The sequence below is a fragment of the Pseudopipra pipra genome, chromosome 3 (assembly GCF_036250125.1).
Source record: "Pseudopipra pipra isolate bDixPip1 chromosome 3, bDixPip1.hap1, whole genome shotgun sequence".
Lineage (NCBI taxonomy): Eukaryota > Metazoa > Chordata > Aves > Passeriformes > Pipridae > Pseudopipra > Pseudopipra pipra.
The window spans coordinates 42,744,078-42,761,652 of record NC_087551.1 but is presented as its reverse complement, the minus strand read 5'-3'; the positions used below and the strand labels follow the sequence as shown (position 1 = coordinate 42,761,652).

At 38.3% G+C, this 17,575-nt stretch overlaps 1 protein-coding gene across 3 annotated transcripts; it reads right to left on the bottom strand.

Moving 5' to 3' along the window:
* Nucleotides 1–986: 986 nt before the first annotated feature.
* On the bottom strand, nt 987–17,462 carry ARV1 (ARV1 homolog, fatty acid homeostasis modulator). Of its 3 annotated transcripts, none has more exons than XM_064648853.1 (5): nt 17,301–17,462; nt 5,955–6,074; nt 4,128–4,281; nt 2,999–3,223; nt 987–2,536 (listed from the first exon to the last, which is right to left on the bottom strand). In XM_064648853.1, the coding sequence occupies exons 1-5, from the start codon at nt 17,397–17,399 to the stop codon at nt 2,430–2,432; spliced, it is 705 nt and encodes a 234-aa protein (XP_064504923.1). In that variant the 5' UTR covers nt 17,400–17,462; the 3' UTR covers nt 987–2,429. The 3 variants fall into 3 exon arrangements, with proteins under 3 accessions (XP_064504923.1, XP_064504925.1, XP_064504924.1); XM_064648855.1 differs by lacking the exon at nt 17,301–17,462 and adding an exon at nt 17,036–17,201; XM_064648854.1 differs by lacking the exon at nt 17,301–17,462 and adding an exon at nt 12,756–12,812.
* Between the last annotated feature and the right edge of the window lie 113 nt (nt 17,463–17,575).

The following is a 17,575-nucleotide window of genomic DNA, read 5'->3' as shown; positions in this document are numbered from 1 at the left end:
AGACAAAAAGAATAAAAGCAAGAAAGATATGACTTTTAAACAGGCAAGACCTTAAAATAGTCTTGGTTCTCTCTGAAGGACCATATAGAACACTTTTCCAAAAGCATAAGAAGTGCACACACACCTGCCCCCACACACAGAGGGTATCCTTAAGCTCCCCCTAGAGTTATGAAATATTAGTGTATTTGCCATGTTAGTTCTGGTAAATGAGTAGCTCTAACACCAAACAATCCTGAATGTCCTACATTACTAACGATGCCTCTGAAGACTGAGAACCTGTACCACACCTGCTTTTGTTCCATAGCTCTGTAGCTCTTAATTGTCTTCTCCTCCTCAAAGTTGCGTAAGGACAGTGGTGGCTCCTGACAGCATAGTTGATATGTTATCAGCCTGTGTGACACAACAGATAAACATTTCTTCTTTCAGAGTGTGTTCATGTCCTTTCTAGGTCTTCTGAATAAAACTCAGAAAATGTCCTGAAATCAATTCTTTTAAATTCAAAATAAACTTTAATTTAAGAACGCTGTCTCCAAGTAAAATTTATATACATTGTATTTATAATTTTGCTGCTGACAAGGTAACATTTACATGTAGTAACTTGCATTACTCACACTTAAATAGGATCCACTCAGCGTTAGACTGAAACCAGTGCCAGAGCAAATGTCTGAAAAAAACCCCCTTTTGTGTATAACCATGACACATATGATGAAAACAAAAAAATATAAGTATCTATCCTAATAAGAACAAACCAAAGCACCGTTGTTACATCATTAGAAAAACAGAACTGGCAGTAGAAACTATGTACATTTTCTGAAGAGACATACAGAGTTGTGGTGGGTTGACCCTGTCTGGATACCACTAAAGCTGCTCTATCACTCCCCTCCTCAGCTGCGCAGGAAGAGAAAATGTACGGAAAAGCTCATGAGTCGAGATAAGGACAGGGAGAGATCACTCACCAGTTACTTCATGGGCAAAACAGACTCAACTTTGGGAAATTAGTTTAATTTATTACCAATCAAGAGTCTCACATACTTTAAAAGGTTGCAATTTGGGGGGTTTTGCCTTCTCTTACATGCCCAGGAAGCTGTAAAGTGCAACACAAATAACACAAGTGCTGTCAGCCTCCAACCTAATAAAACAGAATCAGCAATTTGGTCAGCTTTTCTGACCAAATAACTTATATAGCAAGGGCAGTTGCATCAGACAAACATGTTTGATGTCTTCTATAGTCATAATCTAGACTTACTCTAAACCTGTCGAAAATTAGCTTGTTGCAAAACGTTTTTGATTCATTTTGCAAAACAGAGACCGGAGACAGTATCTGAGGAAAACAAAGAATGGAAGTAATATCTATGGATAGTGCAGCCTTCCAGAACTGAAGCAGGAGAATTAAACATTGGATGGAACATAATGGAAACTGGTTTGCACAAAAGAAGTGGGTTTGTGTCCTAATTACTGTCCGGTGGAAACTCATTCTGCCAGCTCCTTTGTGGGCCATCTTCCCCTCTCTTTGCTTGCTGATGAAAAGGGTACAAAACTTTGTTTCTTCACTAATTTAGGCCTAAACATTTTTTTTTCATTTGTTTGTTTTTTTAAAGTACTACTCTGTTGCTGAACAGCCTAATAGTTCACTTTTTGCTTCTGCTAAACCTGCTGCCAGATGAGGGCTGGGTGTGGGGATGTGACTTAATATTAAATCAGAAGTAGCGGTATCCTGAACAACCATGTATGTTGAGGATCAGAGTTCTTTTATTCTCTTTTCAGCTTTCAAAACAAAGCAGCAGCATTTATGAGATCACAGAAAATTTCAAGCCAGTTACAACTATCGTTCCTAGAGATTACTCTAGAACTAGATATTTTATTATTTTGGAGTGTTACATAAACATTCCGGAGAATGCTCTTGGTTTTCCCACTGAAGTTTTATTGTGCAATACTTGCCTTTTCTCTAATAAACTGTTTGCACATGTTCACTTGTTTCTCTGAAAATCTGGTGTTGTGGAAATATAAATTTTAGCTTTCACATTTTTCCGCTGCTTCCCTTCCTCTTAAGGGAACAATTCATCCTCCTCTTAATGCCAAAATGCAGTGATTGGTAGAAGTGCTGGGTTCTTTAAGTGTACCTGTTTTCTAACAGCCATAGCTATGCAGGCAGATTTATAAAATTATTAGGATGGTGACACGTTCCTATTTTTAATGAGAAAATAAACAAGCTAAGGCTGAAGTTTTATGGCTCATCACAGTAAAGAGCTAAACTTCTGAAGTTTCTCATTTTAACTCATTCTGAAACTGTCTAAACCCACCCAAGTTTTTGTTATCTATCATCTTTTTTATCATTATGAAAATAGTGTCTTTAGAGCCTGCTGGCAGAGATCATTCTTAGAAAATGATAATCATAGTGTTGGTATTTCTTCATATCTGGGCTGACCATTTCAAACATCCCATCCCATTTTCTGGAACAAGCAGACCACACCGTTTTCCAAAATTAATCCAAAGAAGATGGCAAACCAAGGGAGTATTCGATTCAAGTTCAATGTAACTGCAAAAGAAAACAGAACAAATTTATCACGTACCATTTAAGAAAATCATAGAAACCATGTGAGAATTTATATTCATTTGCATGTATAAGAAATCACACAGATCTGCATTCCAAAGCCATGCATAAAATTAACATGAAATTTTGATTTTCCAGAAACTCCGAAAATTCTATTTTATGTTTTAATGATCCATGATGAATTGTTTCAAATTCTAATTATGGATCTAATGGATATAATACAGCATATACAAAGGGATGATAGTGAGATGAGGTGCTTTTTCTTTTCTTAATAATAAAGTTTTTTGTTTCAATCACTTTCTATTAAAGTCTAAAGTTTTAAGCTAGATCTATCAGTCACATATCTGATATTGATTAAAAATATAGAAAGAATAATGACTTCTGTAACACCTGCAGTCTCTCACATACATTCTATACACATAAAAATAAAAAAAAGCAAAAATGTACCTCTAATTGCCTGAGAGTTGGATATCAAGACAAACACTTTTATAAACGCAAGGCACAAAGGTGTGTAGTCATGTTCCCAAATAACAACTGGGATTAGCAAAAGCTTTCCATAGGTGGACAACAGCAGTGCTTTGAGAAGTAAAATGAAGTCAGACTTTCTTTTCAGCATTTCAGGTGTCATCCACCATAAGGTAATAAAAATGCCAATGAAAAATGAAGTTTGTTCTAAAAGGAAATAAAAGGAGTTGGAAAGAGAGAATGAAGAACAAAATCAATACTTGTCTTCTTTGAAAAGGTCACCAGCAATGAACCCTTTTCATCCAGCATAAGAAAAAATACTAAGGTGAAAACACCATTGAGCTACTAGACTTTTTTTGACACCATATTCCTGTGTTATGGTGGAATTAATGCAGATGTCAAAGACCCTCTCATAACAACTGTAATAGATGAGTTACTACTGAAAAATGAATTCAACATTTTTACTGACATGTTATAAGCAACATTAGACAATATATGATTTAAATTAAACTCTGAATGTCTAAGAGAAATACTAGTTTTAATCTGCAAGTTTGATGTAAACACTATCACCTGAAAAGTATGAGAATAAATGCATTAACCAACATAAAACAAAAACACTCTCCTGCCCTCAAATGTAGTCTTAGAGTACAGATGTGTTTACTCTTTACTGGTCTGTATTTTTGCGCATTTATTTAAAAAAACCCCAAACCAACAGATACAGCTTTTTCCAATTGTTTACTTCTGTAAGGCTCCTTAATGTTGTATCACCTTAATGAATAATAAACCTTGAAGTCCACATCAAATATGGAATAAGGCTGACACTTACATTAGTCTTCAAACTATGTCAATAGATTCAGGCAAAGATTTCTGAATATTGTCACTTTTCAGTGTTTTCATATCTAATGCTAATCATACCAGTCTGAACTGTAATCAGGATCAAAACAGGCATTTAATTAAATGAAGGCAAATTAGAGAGCATGTGTGTAATAGTGTAAGCATACAGGGTTTGACATAACATTGATTCTGTATGTATTTTTGCAATATGGGCTTGAAAGACTGATGAAGATTTGCAATGCTTAAAAAGTAGACAGTGACATATCATCAATCTTACCTAAAGAAGCTATGCCAAACATTCTATAAAAATCCCATTCTTTGGCATATCTGATTAAGTCATCAGGATCTGTATTTTGGCTTGAATCCTGTAGCTGCAACCACCTGATATAAGCTTCACAGAGCAAACAAAATATGCAGAGCTTTCCATGAATCTAGTAAATGAACAAATAATAAAAGCATTAGTATTGAAGCAGCATAAATTAAAGCATTAGTATGAAATTGGTATTTAAAATATATTTCAACATCTTTACACAAACAAGCTCCATAGGTTTATTATTTTTCTTTAGAATATAATCAAAACTACTTCTGTTGAATCACTAGTTTAGCACATCATCCTTTTAATATCAGTTACGTCGACAGACAAATTACAACATGTAGAAAACTGCATGAATAGTTCAATATAGAAGAATGTATACAACTGTGGTTTCTAAAGCCTGATCCATTCTTTTCTAAAATTGGGAAGGCTGTTTCATCTACGAATGCAAAACCGAAATTGTGCCAGCTAGGAGAATTATACTATCCAAAATTCCAGTTTAAGGGCAACTCTCCCATTTGGCAAACTGGTTTATATAGCCTTGTTTTTCACTGGAACAATCTCCATTAGAAGAAACTAGTAGTGTAGTTATACCAAAATATTTCTTAGTTAGTAAAGGGTGAGGCGCCAAAAATAAATGGAGCAATACAACCAAACAAAAATATCCTCTGAAATGACTGCAAAAATGATGTTGTGAGGGCCCAAAGTTAGCATGGTTCCACATTAAACAGCTTATAAACTGTGTGTATGTGAGGTGATTTCTGATTTCATAGAGATTTAAAGACATAAATGCAATTTCTGTGCACGGATTCTATTTTTTCCATTAGAGGCGAGTTATGCCAATTGCATGTACATGCCCAGGCTTATCTAGTTTAAAATTCAACTCCATTTATTTGAATAGATGACATTTCCACAGATAGAGTAGTTCTTCCAGAACCCTCACAGTAAACATCATTACCAGTCTCCAGAAGCACCGAATTAATAAAAAATATTTAGTGAGATTTATGCTTGAGAGATGAGGTGAGTATATATATCAACATTGCTTAAACTGGACTGGCTAGGAGGCATCAACATGAACCCAGCACACACTTATGCTTGGATAGTTTGCTCTAGATTAGCTGCCCTCTCCTGGGAAATCAATCCTTACAGTAAAACTACACAATTCTGTCAGAAAGTATACACCTGTACACTACAGCCTGGCCAGCCCAACTAAGTTGATTATGTAATTCTGCATCAACAACATTTGAATCTTTTGCTGTAGCTTTCAGAGCATGGTTAATTAATCAGGAAGAAACTCATGAGAAATTAGTACAGTAGGTTTAATTGCCACAGTATTGTTAATATGGTATGTTCTACTCCTATAGCTCACTTCAGAAAGAAGTGTTTCCAACAGAAATTTAATTTGGAAATTAATTTGAAATTAGATCTTTCTCTTACAATGTAATTTAGCACATCATCCTTTTAACATCAATTAATGTGATAGGCAAATTGGGAGGTTTAGAGAACTGTATGAACAGCTCTATACAGTTCCTTCTCTTCAATGGGTAAACTGACTGCTGTATTTGCTGGTACTGTGACATCACTACTGTGAAGACAGAAACTGTCTTAGTAACAGCAGGAACTTGAGATTTCATGTGTTCTATTTATAATGTAACTGGTTCAGCTTGCTGAAATCTGTGGAAGGGCAGGAGAAGAACAATCTCTAAAATTTTATAACTATTACAATCAACTTACCAAATCTAAATATATTTTTAACCAAAAAAGTCACAAAGTAGGGGCAGAGCAACTTACATTTATCTTTGTATTGAAAAGAATGTGCCTGTATGCTTGTGCTTTACATAAGACAGCATTAATCAAGATGATAACAGGATCATACTCAATATATTTGTCCACAGGTTTCTGGCAGGATTTCTGAAAGTTAAAAATCAAGAATTAGGGAAAAAAAATAGAGAGCAAGAGTTTATGAAATGTTCCTATAATCTTAGCACAACTGCATAAATCCAAACTAGCTATTCAATTCTTTTTAGTCTTTCCTTAATTTTCAATACCTTTTGAATGCATGAAGAAAAATTGCTTCCCCTCTCTTGATACTGCAGTTGACACACAGACTTCCCGTATAAAACATAAAGGTACACTATCGATTTTTACAGGCTTCAGATTAACACTGATAATAAACTATGTAAGCATGGACTTAGTTATCATTTTGTGCTCCGCAGATGCAAAAAATAAAACTACCTTCCCAAGACTCAAGAAATGCACCAGTATCTTGTTAAAGGTTAACTTATCATGCCTCATCTACGAGGTATTTCGTTTGGGTTATTTTTGGTAATTTTTTGGAAAGAAAACTAATTTCTTCTATCACTTCCTTCTTTTCAGAGATGCTTTATCCTCCTATCCTTCTTCTTCCTTTCAAGAAGACAGTAAATGTTTTTTGTTGTTGCATTGTTATTCCATACTGTTGTCTGGATGTTTCAACTGATTTCCCAGTATTGAACAAATATCAATATATTCAGAATACTGATAATGTAGTTTTCATACACACCTATAGCCAAAGAGTCAGAAGGTGCCACTAAGCAGTGGTAGGACATTAGACCATTACTTCTTCAATACATTTGCTGGTTGCTCCTGTTCCTGCTAGAGAGGTTATTTCACCCAGACCACTGGGAACTGCTTGTCATCAACCTCCTCCTGCTTTACTGAACTACCTGCACGGCTGATCACTCCTTGAGTTAAATGAGAAGGGATAACAAAAGGCTGATACACTGTGAGCAGGAAGGTTAAATAACAGTCTTACAAAAGGCTCACCTAGCAGACCTGAGGGGAGAAATAACTTTTAGCAGAGAGCTGAGGAGCAGCAGCAACCACTTCAGCTCAAACAAGTGCACTTGCAGAAGGGTGCTTGCCTGCAGGTCAGCTTTCTCCTGCTCCTGAGCCTCCAGTTTGGCTTCTTGTCTCCTCCAACCTGTCCTCAGCTAATCCTGCTCCCCTGGGCCTTGGCATTAGTTGCCATGCTCAGAGTACAACAGTCCTAGAAATGATCTCTATTTCCATTTTAATGAGTGGATGGCTGTGCACTGCCAGAAGAGACATGTATGCACACCACTTTCTGAAATGCTGAACGGTCAAAAATGCAGCATCAGACAGCACACACCTACAGACAAGCTACCAGGAAAGGAAAAAGTTTTTTCAGTTTTATAGATTCCTTATGTCTATGGTACAAACAGCAACTAAATATCATGCAGCTGCTAGCTCACTTTTCCCCCAATAGGATGAGGATGAGAATCAGAAAAAGGTAAAATGCATGGGTTGCAATAGGAACCGTTTAATAATTGAAATAAAGTAAAATATAGTAATAATAGTAATGAAATGGAAGATAAGAATAGAGAGAGAGATAAGACCCAAGAGAAAAAAGTGCTGCACAATACAATTTCTTACCACCCACTGATTGAAGCCCAGCCTGTCCCTGAGCAGTGATTGGTCCCTCCGAGCCAATTCCCCTCAGTTTATATACTGGGCATGACATTCTACGGTACAGAGTATCCCTTTGGTCAGTTTGGATCAGCTGTCCTGGCCATGCTCTCTCCCAGCTTCCTGTGCACCTGCTGGCTGGCAGAGCATAGGAAACTGAAAAGTTCTTGATGTGGGGTAACTACTGAGCAACAACTAACACAGCAGAGTGTTATCAGCATTATTCTCATACTGAATCTAAAACACAGCACTGTACCAGCTACTAGGAATAAAATTAAATCAGCCAAAACCAAGAAGTCTCCAAAGTTAATTTTGCCTTGCCATTTAACAGAATTATTATTGTAGAATCTCAGAATGCAAAATTTCATCAGCAAATTGACTCAAAAGTCCAACATCTATATCAAGAAAAACATCCAAACAAATGCATAAATTGAATAGAATGTCTAGGGAATATTACAACCACTAATCAGTGTTTCTTGGTCCACTTCAAGGAAAAATTCAATTCATTTGGATTAAAAAAGAAAATACTGTGTATGACAGTACACAAGTTAGATATAATGAATTCAAAAACTGACTCAATTAACCAAAAGTTTGATAGGTCTAAAATTAAAGTGAGTGAGATGGAAGAAAGGACATAATTAACAGAAGACCACAGCTACAGGATTTAATAGAGTGAAAAAGAAATTGCCCCTTTAATTAAAGGCAGTGTCCTGCTTCATTTCTTTCTACTGGGAAATCATGAACAGATATTTTTATACGTGGTAATTTACATATGTCAAATCTCTGGGTTGATGTAGCATGAGAAAAGTCCAATTTTTCTAATAGGTTTATTCACACAAGCACTGGACAAGTCCATACAAAATGAGATTATTCTTCAACACAACGAGTGTCATAAAGGTTAGATGAAGGATATCTGACATACCCTTGGATTTATTATGCTCTCAAATTCTCCTACAACAGAACTTTTTTTGACCAGGATCAAAAATCTTTCTGAGTAAAGAATGGTATTTTCAATCAGAGGATCCCAATAGAAGACTGATCAAAAAATGTGCAGTTAAGAGGTACTGCAAAATTTTCACTGACAGCTGACATGAATTTTAGACCATTAAAACATATCGGACCAACCCTCTGGGCAAAACCAAGGATACAGAAATTCTACTGCAGATACGTAAGGAGATTGCTACAAATGAATACACAAATAATGGTGTCTTCTGCCCCACAGTTTCTGGCGGCCAAATACGAAATCGTCTGCAGCTATAAAAATCATGTTTAATTTAGTATTTCTGTCTTCTAGAGCTAGATGAGAACCCTATTCTTAATATATTTTATATTCCCAGTTTACTTTATTTCTATCTGAATCTCTGTTGTAAGACGGAAAAGTCCTTTGTGCATATCCAGCCACCTAGCCAGCATGAGCTCATCCAGGGATTTGTGAGACCTACAAACCACCTCTGCTGCAAAAGACTTGCGTATGCACTGCCACAGACTAATTGGACAAGATGATGTTTGCTATACCGATAGAATATCACAGAATTAACATGCCCTCTAGGATGAATTTTTCTCCAGACCTGGCCTTCTTGATTATTTTTCTGACTATACTACTAAAACATCTGATGCTAATCTTAAATGCCTAGGAAGGAAACCTGTGACTAGAGTCTGACTTCAGAAATCAGTGCGAGCAAGGGCTGATGCAGTTTAAGTACACATAGGTTTAACCAGATAGTTTTATCTAGTTAATGTAACTTTATTGACACTGATAATCACTAATACCGTCAGAGAATACTGGTATGAGCAACTCAGCTCTGGAGAACTGCTTGCACACTTACTTTTAAGAATTCAGTCAGGCAATTTAGAGTGAACTGGAACGCTGGTGCTCACGTCTCATTCCCAGCTGCAGTTCTGCACAGCTGTAGTCGATGGCCTGGGCAGCATGAGTGAAAAGGGCCATTCTTTAACAAACCTGTGCTTTTTCAGTCTTCTCTGGGCTTTCTTGAAGAAATGCCTCAGTTATCGTAACCAGTTCTAAAGCGATAGAAGTAACTGGATTTCTCTACGCTTTTAGCCATTTTTTCAATTTCTTCCTTAAATATGTAACTGACATCAGAAACAGGAAGTAACCGGTATTTTTTCTTGAAAAAAATAGACATTACTTTGACTAAAAGGTATTTTCAGGTTATGTTGCAGAAGAGGAAAGGTTAAAGCTGACACCATAAATTCTATTTATACATCTTCTGAATTCGTAAATTTAAGGAAAATTACAAGAGTTTGATACTGACACACGAAAGTCCAACAGATACCATGGTCCCCTAAAAAAGAGTGTTGAAAATATTTCAATATTCTAATAAATTTAAATGGGTATTAGTTTAGGAACTGTTTGACTAACCAAATATTTAGGAATATTTGACTGTGCTTGTCCATTGTTTCAAAATAAAAAAAAAAAGCTTCCATTTTCTCAGTTTAGAAATTTACTTAGTTTCTTTTCAAAAAATAAGCTAGTACAACCACGTTCTTCATAGCATAGTAGATCAGATTCTTTTTGATCAAAGCAATCCAAAACATTTAGGGAAAGCACTATATTTTAACATCTGAGTTGTATTACATATAACCAAAAAAAGTACTCATACGTAAAATTACTAATATGTAATTCTAATGTTTATGACCTTTTATAAAACACTACTCAAAAGACATAACTCTTCTTTGTTCATCAAAGATGAAAACTTGCAAACAGCATTCACAAATGTATGCCCAATACAATAAAGTGTACAAATATTTGAGAAAATACCTACTGTCTCTGAAGGATAAAGTTCCTAAACATTACTTTTTTGGAGTCCAAGCTCCATCCTGATATAAAAATACCAGGAAAACCACACCAGGAATAGGTTTGCAAATCTCTGGACATTAGAAACATCAGTGAAACAGTTTGATTTTAGTTTGACAAAAATATGCTACAATTTTTTGCTGGACTATACATACAGCAAATTTTAATAACATTTACATAACTTTGACATGAACATAGGTCTATTTACATAGGTTCACAGGGCAAATTAGCACAGAGCCATCCTCTTGAGAGAGTGCCCTTCATCCCAATTGCCCCCTTAAACAGTAAAATGTAATTAGCTGTGCTGCTTTCAGGAGAGGGTTCTTTATTAAGGATGCAATTAAGTGTCATAATAGGCTGAAAAATGAAACAGCCTGGTTTCAGATGCATTCCATTTCAGAAAACAAATTAAAAATATTCTTTTATAATTTTTCCTACATGACACATTTTCCAGTAGAGCTGGTCTGTAAATAGTTATGTAAAATTCGCATACTTTATTTTCCAGGATGATCTTTGTACTCTTGACAGATTTGTTACCTTACCATATAAATGCTTTGCATTCAAAGCATTTACAGTCTCTCCACCTTGCTGCAATAAAAGAGCTTTTCAATTATTTTTTAATTGCAGAAAAGCTAAATGAAGTGTGCACTACTCAGGCAATTTGGCTTTCTTATTACAAAACACAAGGGGGATCCTGACTGAGCTCTACATACTGCAATGAATAATTTTTTTCCCTTTGTTAGGGTCTGGAATGATTTTAACAATTTATTTTTAAATACAACAACATATACATAATTGAAAACCAAATTTTAAAAAAGTTTGCATGCTTTTCCTTCTATTTCTGAGAAAGTGAAGTTTGCTAATTTCCTTCTATATTCATTGCACTTTGCGGAACTTATTCTAGGTTATCTGAATGTGTTCCCACCCCCTGCCCCAGCATTAATATTATAGTAGCAATGTTATCTGAGCAGTATTTTTTCCTAACTCTTCTTAGTGGTTGGTTTGTAATATATTCAGTGAAGATTTGCTGTATTATTTACAGATGAATTAAGTTTTAAGGATTTCAAAATAATTAACAAAAACCTTACCTAGAAAGAACCATATAGGCTCACTTTCACCATCACTTCTCATTTAGAATAGGGTAAGCATCAGTACGTTCACAGATTAGGACTAAAACGAGACCCATGAGCTGAAAAGTGACAGCCAAATGTCACCTTCATTGGAGGCAATCCTAACATGTCTGCACATCCCTACACCCTCTCCTGCCACTCCCCAGTTTTCACGCTGAGAACAAAGTATATTAAACAGGTCTTCCTGAGGAGGTGAGTTTGCTCAGAATTTTATTATCTCTTTTTAGGTGCCTTTAAGTTCTTTTTAAGGAGCAACAGTCCACCTGTCTCTTGTAATGGCACTTCCACAGCCAAGGATACGTAGGATGAGAAAAAGGTTCATCCACTAAATGTGAATCTTGAGCAAGAATGAACGTGCAATGCCAGAGGTCTGGGCTAGGCGTCTGCTGAAACTGGTTTTGATTAAACAAAACAGATATAAAAAGAAGTTATGGAACTTGAGGAATTTGTAGCAGTTACCGATCTTCCAGAGCTCTTAACAAAATATATGGCCTTTCCAACTCAAGCTTCATGGTACTGTGCGGAGTTCTATGTTTTACAGAAGAAGGTTCCTTTAGTTTCTTCAGTATCCATTGCAAATTTATTCCCAGAGTGGATAGTGTGAGGTCTTTAATGCTTGCCCATGTTAAAATTACAATACAGAGTGCAAAGTAACTTTTAATTATATTAAGAGCAATAACAAATGCTGCAGGTACTAAACAGAAGCAACATTAGGCTGAATTTCCAAAATTGTACTCTAATATTGTGAGCTGGAAACACATATTCCCTAATGGAAGCTTTTATTATTTGCCTCTGGAAAAAATTCCTTCTTTACTTCAACAAATTAGTAACAGAATACAAAATTGTGGCATTTTGCTTAGATATTCAAATTTAAATCTTCCACATGATAATCACATCCAGATCAAGTTAAACACATCCTAGAAATAAATGTAGGGCAAACAGAAGATGCAGTTGGGAGAATTTAGCTTCTTCAACCTTGAGATGATGTTCTAAAAAGTGTTGAATGACAGGGTCATCCTGAGAACGGCAAAGACCTTTTCAGATGCAGATCTATTAATTTATCAACGATAACTTTAAACTAGCACTGGGCCAAGTCTGTAGGTCAGTATAAAACAGTGATGATCTTGACAGTGTTCTGCTTGTTTCTAATTTTCTGGGGCCCTTTATTTTACTTACCATATGGAACAAATATCGGGTTGTTGGTTGTTTTTTTCCCATAATGTGTCAGTATTTTCAGGTACTACTTGAAAATGGGAATGAAACACAAGTGTTTTTTAACAAAAAAAAAAAAAATTGGCCTCACTTTGAGTATCACTATACAATCTTTCTATGAACTTTTCATTTTTTCTTTCTTATGCTCCAATGGAGTAGCTGTACTCAATGCTCTCACTCCACAGAGACAGACGAAAACTGTTCTCAGGCTGAGTGATCACATCTTCTAATCTCACCTCAGACCTTCAATTTTTCTTAAATACATTTAGCTTTTTGTAAGTTTTTAGAGGCCTCCACTCTAAGTTTTATACCTACTTGATATAATGGTGTTTCATGCTGATAAGTGGGATCTACATACATTTTGAAGTGAAGCCTTCTAAGCTATCATTATTTTCAGGTTAGATTCGTAATCAGGAAGATTCATAACACTGACAAACTCCTTATAACACTCCCTGTGAAAGTTTGTGAAGGGTATCAAATGACATTCCGTATTTTTCTATCTTTTGTTGTCAGCAGCACAGTCTTGCCTGCATGGAGTAGAATGTCTGCAGAGAGTTAGTACAGTGACAAAACTATCCTTACAGATTAAAAGGAAAAAGTAAAACAAGAATTGCTGTATTAGAAACCATGAGGTCTTGGTAGATGGACACAAACAGTGGTGCTTTCCTGCAATGCACAGATAAAACTGAATTCAGATCTGCTCACTTAAAGGAATCTTTTGATCTTGGCAATCCTCTAATTCTCATCTCCACTTTATAAGCCATGAGGTAACATGTTTCTTACTCAAGGGTTTTCGTATTGCCTGTTCCTCATGAGCTCCCACTTTCAGCACTTCCTGGGTGGCCAGAAATTGAGAGAAAATCTTAAAGATGATACGACAAGCACCACATACAAGCAACTAGGACTGGAACTGACTGTGACAACCCACAACACAGCCAGAGGGAAAAGACTGGTAGGAGTAAGTGAAAAATGTTACGTATCTGGATTGGCACGAAGAAAGGTGGACAGGATTCCAAGTTGCTAGGAATGTGTGATTCTTTGTTTTCTTTTCCTCTGTTCGTTACTCTTTTTGTATGAGTTTGGCAGCTGCGATGAATACAGCAAATGGGACTTAAGTCTTTGACTCTATGTGGGATGCCACAGCTCCAGAAGACCAAGATCTTTGGCCCTCAAATGGTTGAACACTAAGAGGAATGAGTGCCATCTACTGGCTCCCAGTTTGCCTTAGAGATTATCGTTGCCAAATTAATAAACATAACTGATGACCTGGGTTTACAGGATGTGCTAAATCATTCCAAAGGAGGGCCACAAAGGTGATGAGAGGGCTGGAGCACCTCTCCTATGAAGGGAGGCGGAGAAAGTTGGGGTTGTTCAGTTGGAGAAGAGAAGGCTCCAGGAAGACCCTATAAGCAGCTTTCCAGTAGCTAAAGAGAGCCTACAAGAAATGTGGAGAGGGACTTTTCACAAGGACATGTAATGATATGACAAGTGAGAATGGTTTTAAACTGAAAGAGGGTAAAGTTAGATGAGATATTAGGAAGAAATTCCTTCCTGTGAGGGTGGTAAGGTACCAGCACAGGTTTCCCAGAGAAACTGTAGATGACCCATACCTGGAAGTGTTCAAGGCCAGGTTGGATGGGGCTCTGAGCAACCTGGTCTAGTGGAAAGTGTCCCTGCCCTTGGCAGGGGCTTTGGAACTAGATGATCTTTAAGCTCCCTTCCAACCCAAAACATTCTATGATCCTATTATATGGCTGCAGGCACAAGGTTTATACCTGTTCTTTTTGTATCCAATTTGTCCTTGATTTCAAATACTAGTGTGAGATTCCAGATGAAAGAGCTCCAAAGAAAACAATTTACATTTTTATCATGTACCAATGATGAATTTCACCATGATTTGACCACCAACAATCTGATGCAGATCATATCCACTACTAAGCATGATACATTATCCTAACACAAGAAAAGCAATTAAAAATCAATTTTTCTTTGTAGTGTGCATGTCTAAAGCCAGCAGAAATCCATTTCTATTACTTTGTTTGCCTTTTACCTAAGAAAACTACTGATCTCACCAGTTTTTGAAAAGTCAGAGATTTTTTGTCTATGTTTTCAGCTGCTTTACGCTCTACAGCAACGAGCCATATAAAGTGACTGCGGGATTGGGAAAAGAGAAAGACATGAATCAGCTCTTTCTACTATAATCAGTGATTTGTACATACCTTGTTTCCACAACTGCTTCTTGGTAACAAAAGCTGAGATCTAATATGTATCTCTTTCAACCTGAGGTAGGCCAGTTTACATTTCCCCAAATGTAAACTGCCCACAGAAGTCAATCTACAATCTCTGCTTTTGATCTAGGAAGTGTCTGAATGACTCAAAGTTAAAAAGCTGTAAAGGAATTCATCACAGATTTCATACAAAGCGTTTTGGTCATCTGTTATGTTCATAGCTTCATGGTTTGTAAATTAATGCATCTTCTATCAGCATTCGCAAAATGCCAAGGGCTTCAAAACCAGAGGGAACAACCACAAAGGAAATTTGAATGATACACAACTAATTCCTTAGAAAATATTCAACAACTGGTTCAAGCACTGGGTTTCCTCTATTTTAGAGAGACCAGACAGGATGTTATGAAACAAAGTCACAGATAAAATCAAAGGCTTAGTCAAGTTGTATTTGCAGATATCTCCATTCCATTTTTCCCCATACTTAGCTTCCTAAGTGATCCAATTTTTTACATGCTACCAAAAAAAGTAGAAAAAAAAGTAAAAACTGACACCAGAGACACATCTACACAAACCCTATCAAAAGTTGAAAACAGTAACTTAGAAATACTTGAAAACACTGCTGAAAAAGGTAAATGTTTTTTTGCTGCCACTGCAAAATCTCCAAAAAAACACAGGAGACGCTAAAAGAGAAAATAGCTATTTTAACATTTTGAAAAGACTGTGAAAAAAAAATAACAGAACTGTGAGAGACAGAGTGGGAAGGGAGAGCAGTAAATAGCCTAGAACATGCTGGTGCCATTTCGGAAAGCTGGGTAAGTAATACAGAAGTCCTCGTCTGTACATTCACAGAATCATAGAACATCCTGAGTTGGATAGGACTCACAAGAATCACTGAAGTCCAACTCCTGGCACTGCACAGGACCATCCCCAAGAATCACACTATGTGCCTTAGAGTGTTGTCCAAATGCTTCTTGAAGTCCGTCAGGCTTGGTGCTGTGACCACTTCCCTGAGGAGCCTTTCCAGTGCGCAACCAACCTCTTCACGAGGGTGAAGAACCTTCTTCTAACATCCAACCTAAACCTCCCCTGACACAACTTCATTCCTTCGAGTCCTGTCACTGGCCACCACAGAGAGGAGATCAGTGCCTGCCCCTCTGCTTCCCCTCAGCAGGAAGCTGTAGACTGCAATGAAGTCTCCTCTCCAGATCCTTCACTATCTTTGTTGACCTCCTTTGGATGCTCTCTAACAGCTTTATATCTTTCTTACATTACAGTGCCCAAAACTGCACACAATATTCAAGGTGAGGTCGCACCAGTGCAGAGCAGAGCAGGACAATCCTCTCCCTCGACTGGCTGGCGATGCTTTGCCTGATGCTCCTCAGGACACAGTTGGCCCTCCTGGCTGCCAGGGCACTGCTGACTCATATTCAACTTGCCACTGACCAGGTCCCTTTGAATAACCATCAGTCAGACCGTGACATTTAGGTCCAATGGTATGGGAGCTATGTCCAACCACATAGCCATGCTCAGATTCACCCTTCAGCAAGAGCCAAGCCAAGCACACACAGCAGCAGACCCACTGCACGCCCTGTACAGGAGTGCACAGGACAGTTGGGACAGTGCTACCATGCAGGTGCCCTTGAGGAACTGGAGGAAATGACACTGGGAAGCAGGGCAGATGTAAGACCTACAGAATCACAGAATGGGTCGGGTTGGAAGGGACCACTGTGTGTCATCTGGTTCAACCTCCTTGCTCCAACAGGGTCATCCTAGAGCACATGGCATAGGATTGCATCCAGATGGTTCCTAAATATCTCGAATGAGGGAGATGCCACAACCTCTCCGAACAATCTGTTCCAGTGCTTGGTCGCCTGCACAGTAAAGAAGTTCTTCCTCATATCCAGGTGGAACTTTCTGTGCATCAGTTTCTGCCCATTGCCTCTTGTCCTATTGGTTGGGACCACTAAGAAGACCACCTGGCTCCATCCTCTGGGCACCCTTCCTTTAGATACGTACGTACATTGATGAGATCCCCTCTCAATCATCTCTTCTTAAGGCTGAACAGGCCCAGCTTTCTCAGCCTTTCCTCATAAGACACCTGGATTCAGGGAAAACGGCCACAACGCCGCCAGCAGGAGGCGTCCCAAGGGACCGCAGCGCGCTTGCAGGCGGGGCCTCCACCACGTGCCACCATCTCCGGGCGTCGGAGCCTCCCACGCGCATCCTTCCCTATCCTTCCCGCCCCGCCCCGCCCCGCCGCCCTGGGCGCGATTTGACTCACGCAGATGGAGATGCGGAGCACCCCGCGCCGGTAGTCCCGGTACAGCTCCGCCGCCTCCCCGTTGCACTCGATGCAGCGGTAGGCACCGAGCGCCGCCATGGCGCGCGACAGCACCTCCCAGCCCTCTCAGCGCTCCCAAACCGCCGCCCCGCTTCCGCGTTCGGGGGCGCAGCCGAGCCCGACCGCGCCGCCCTGCATTTCGGGAGTTGTAGTTCTCCCGCCATGGCCGCCGACTGGGGCGCTCCAGCGGAGAACTCCATGTCCCAGGGGGCAAC

Bases quoted from the DNA above. Each gene is read 5' to 3' on its own strand.
- ARV1 (XM_064648853.1), bottom strand. From the start codon at position 17,399: ATGGCGGCGCTCGGTGCCTACCGCTGCATCGAGTGCAACGGGGAGGCG. The intron at 6,075-17,300 runs GTGAGTCAAATC...TTTAACTTTCAG, and splicing joins TGCTCCGCATCTCCATCTGC to AAATCCTGCCAGAAACCTGT. The intron at 2,537-2,998 runs GTACATTTTTGC...TTTCTTTTGCAG, and splicing joins CAACTCTCAGGCAATTAGAG to TTACATTGAACTTGAATCGA.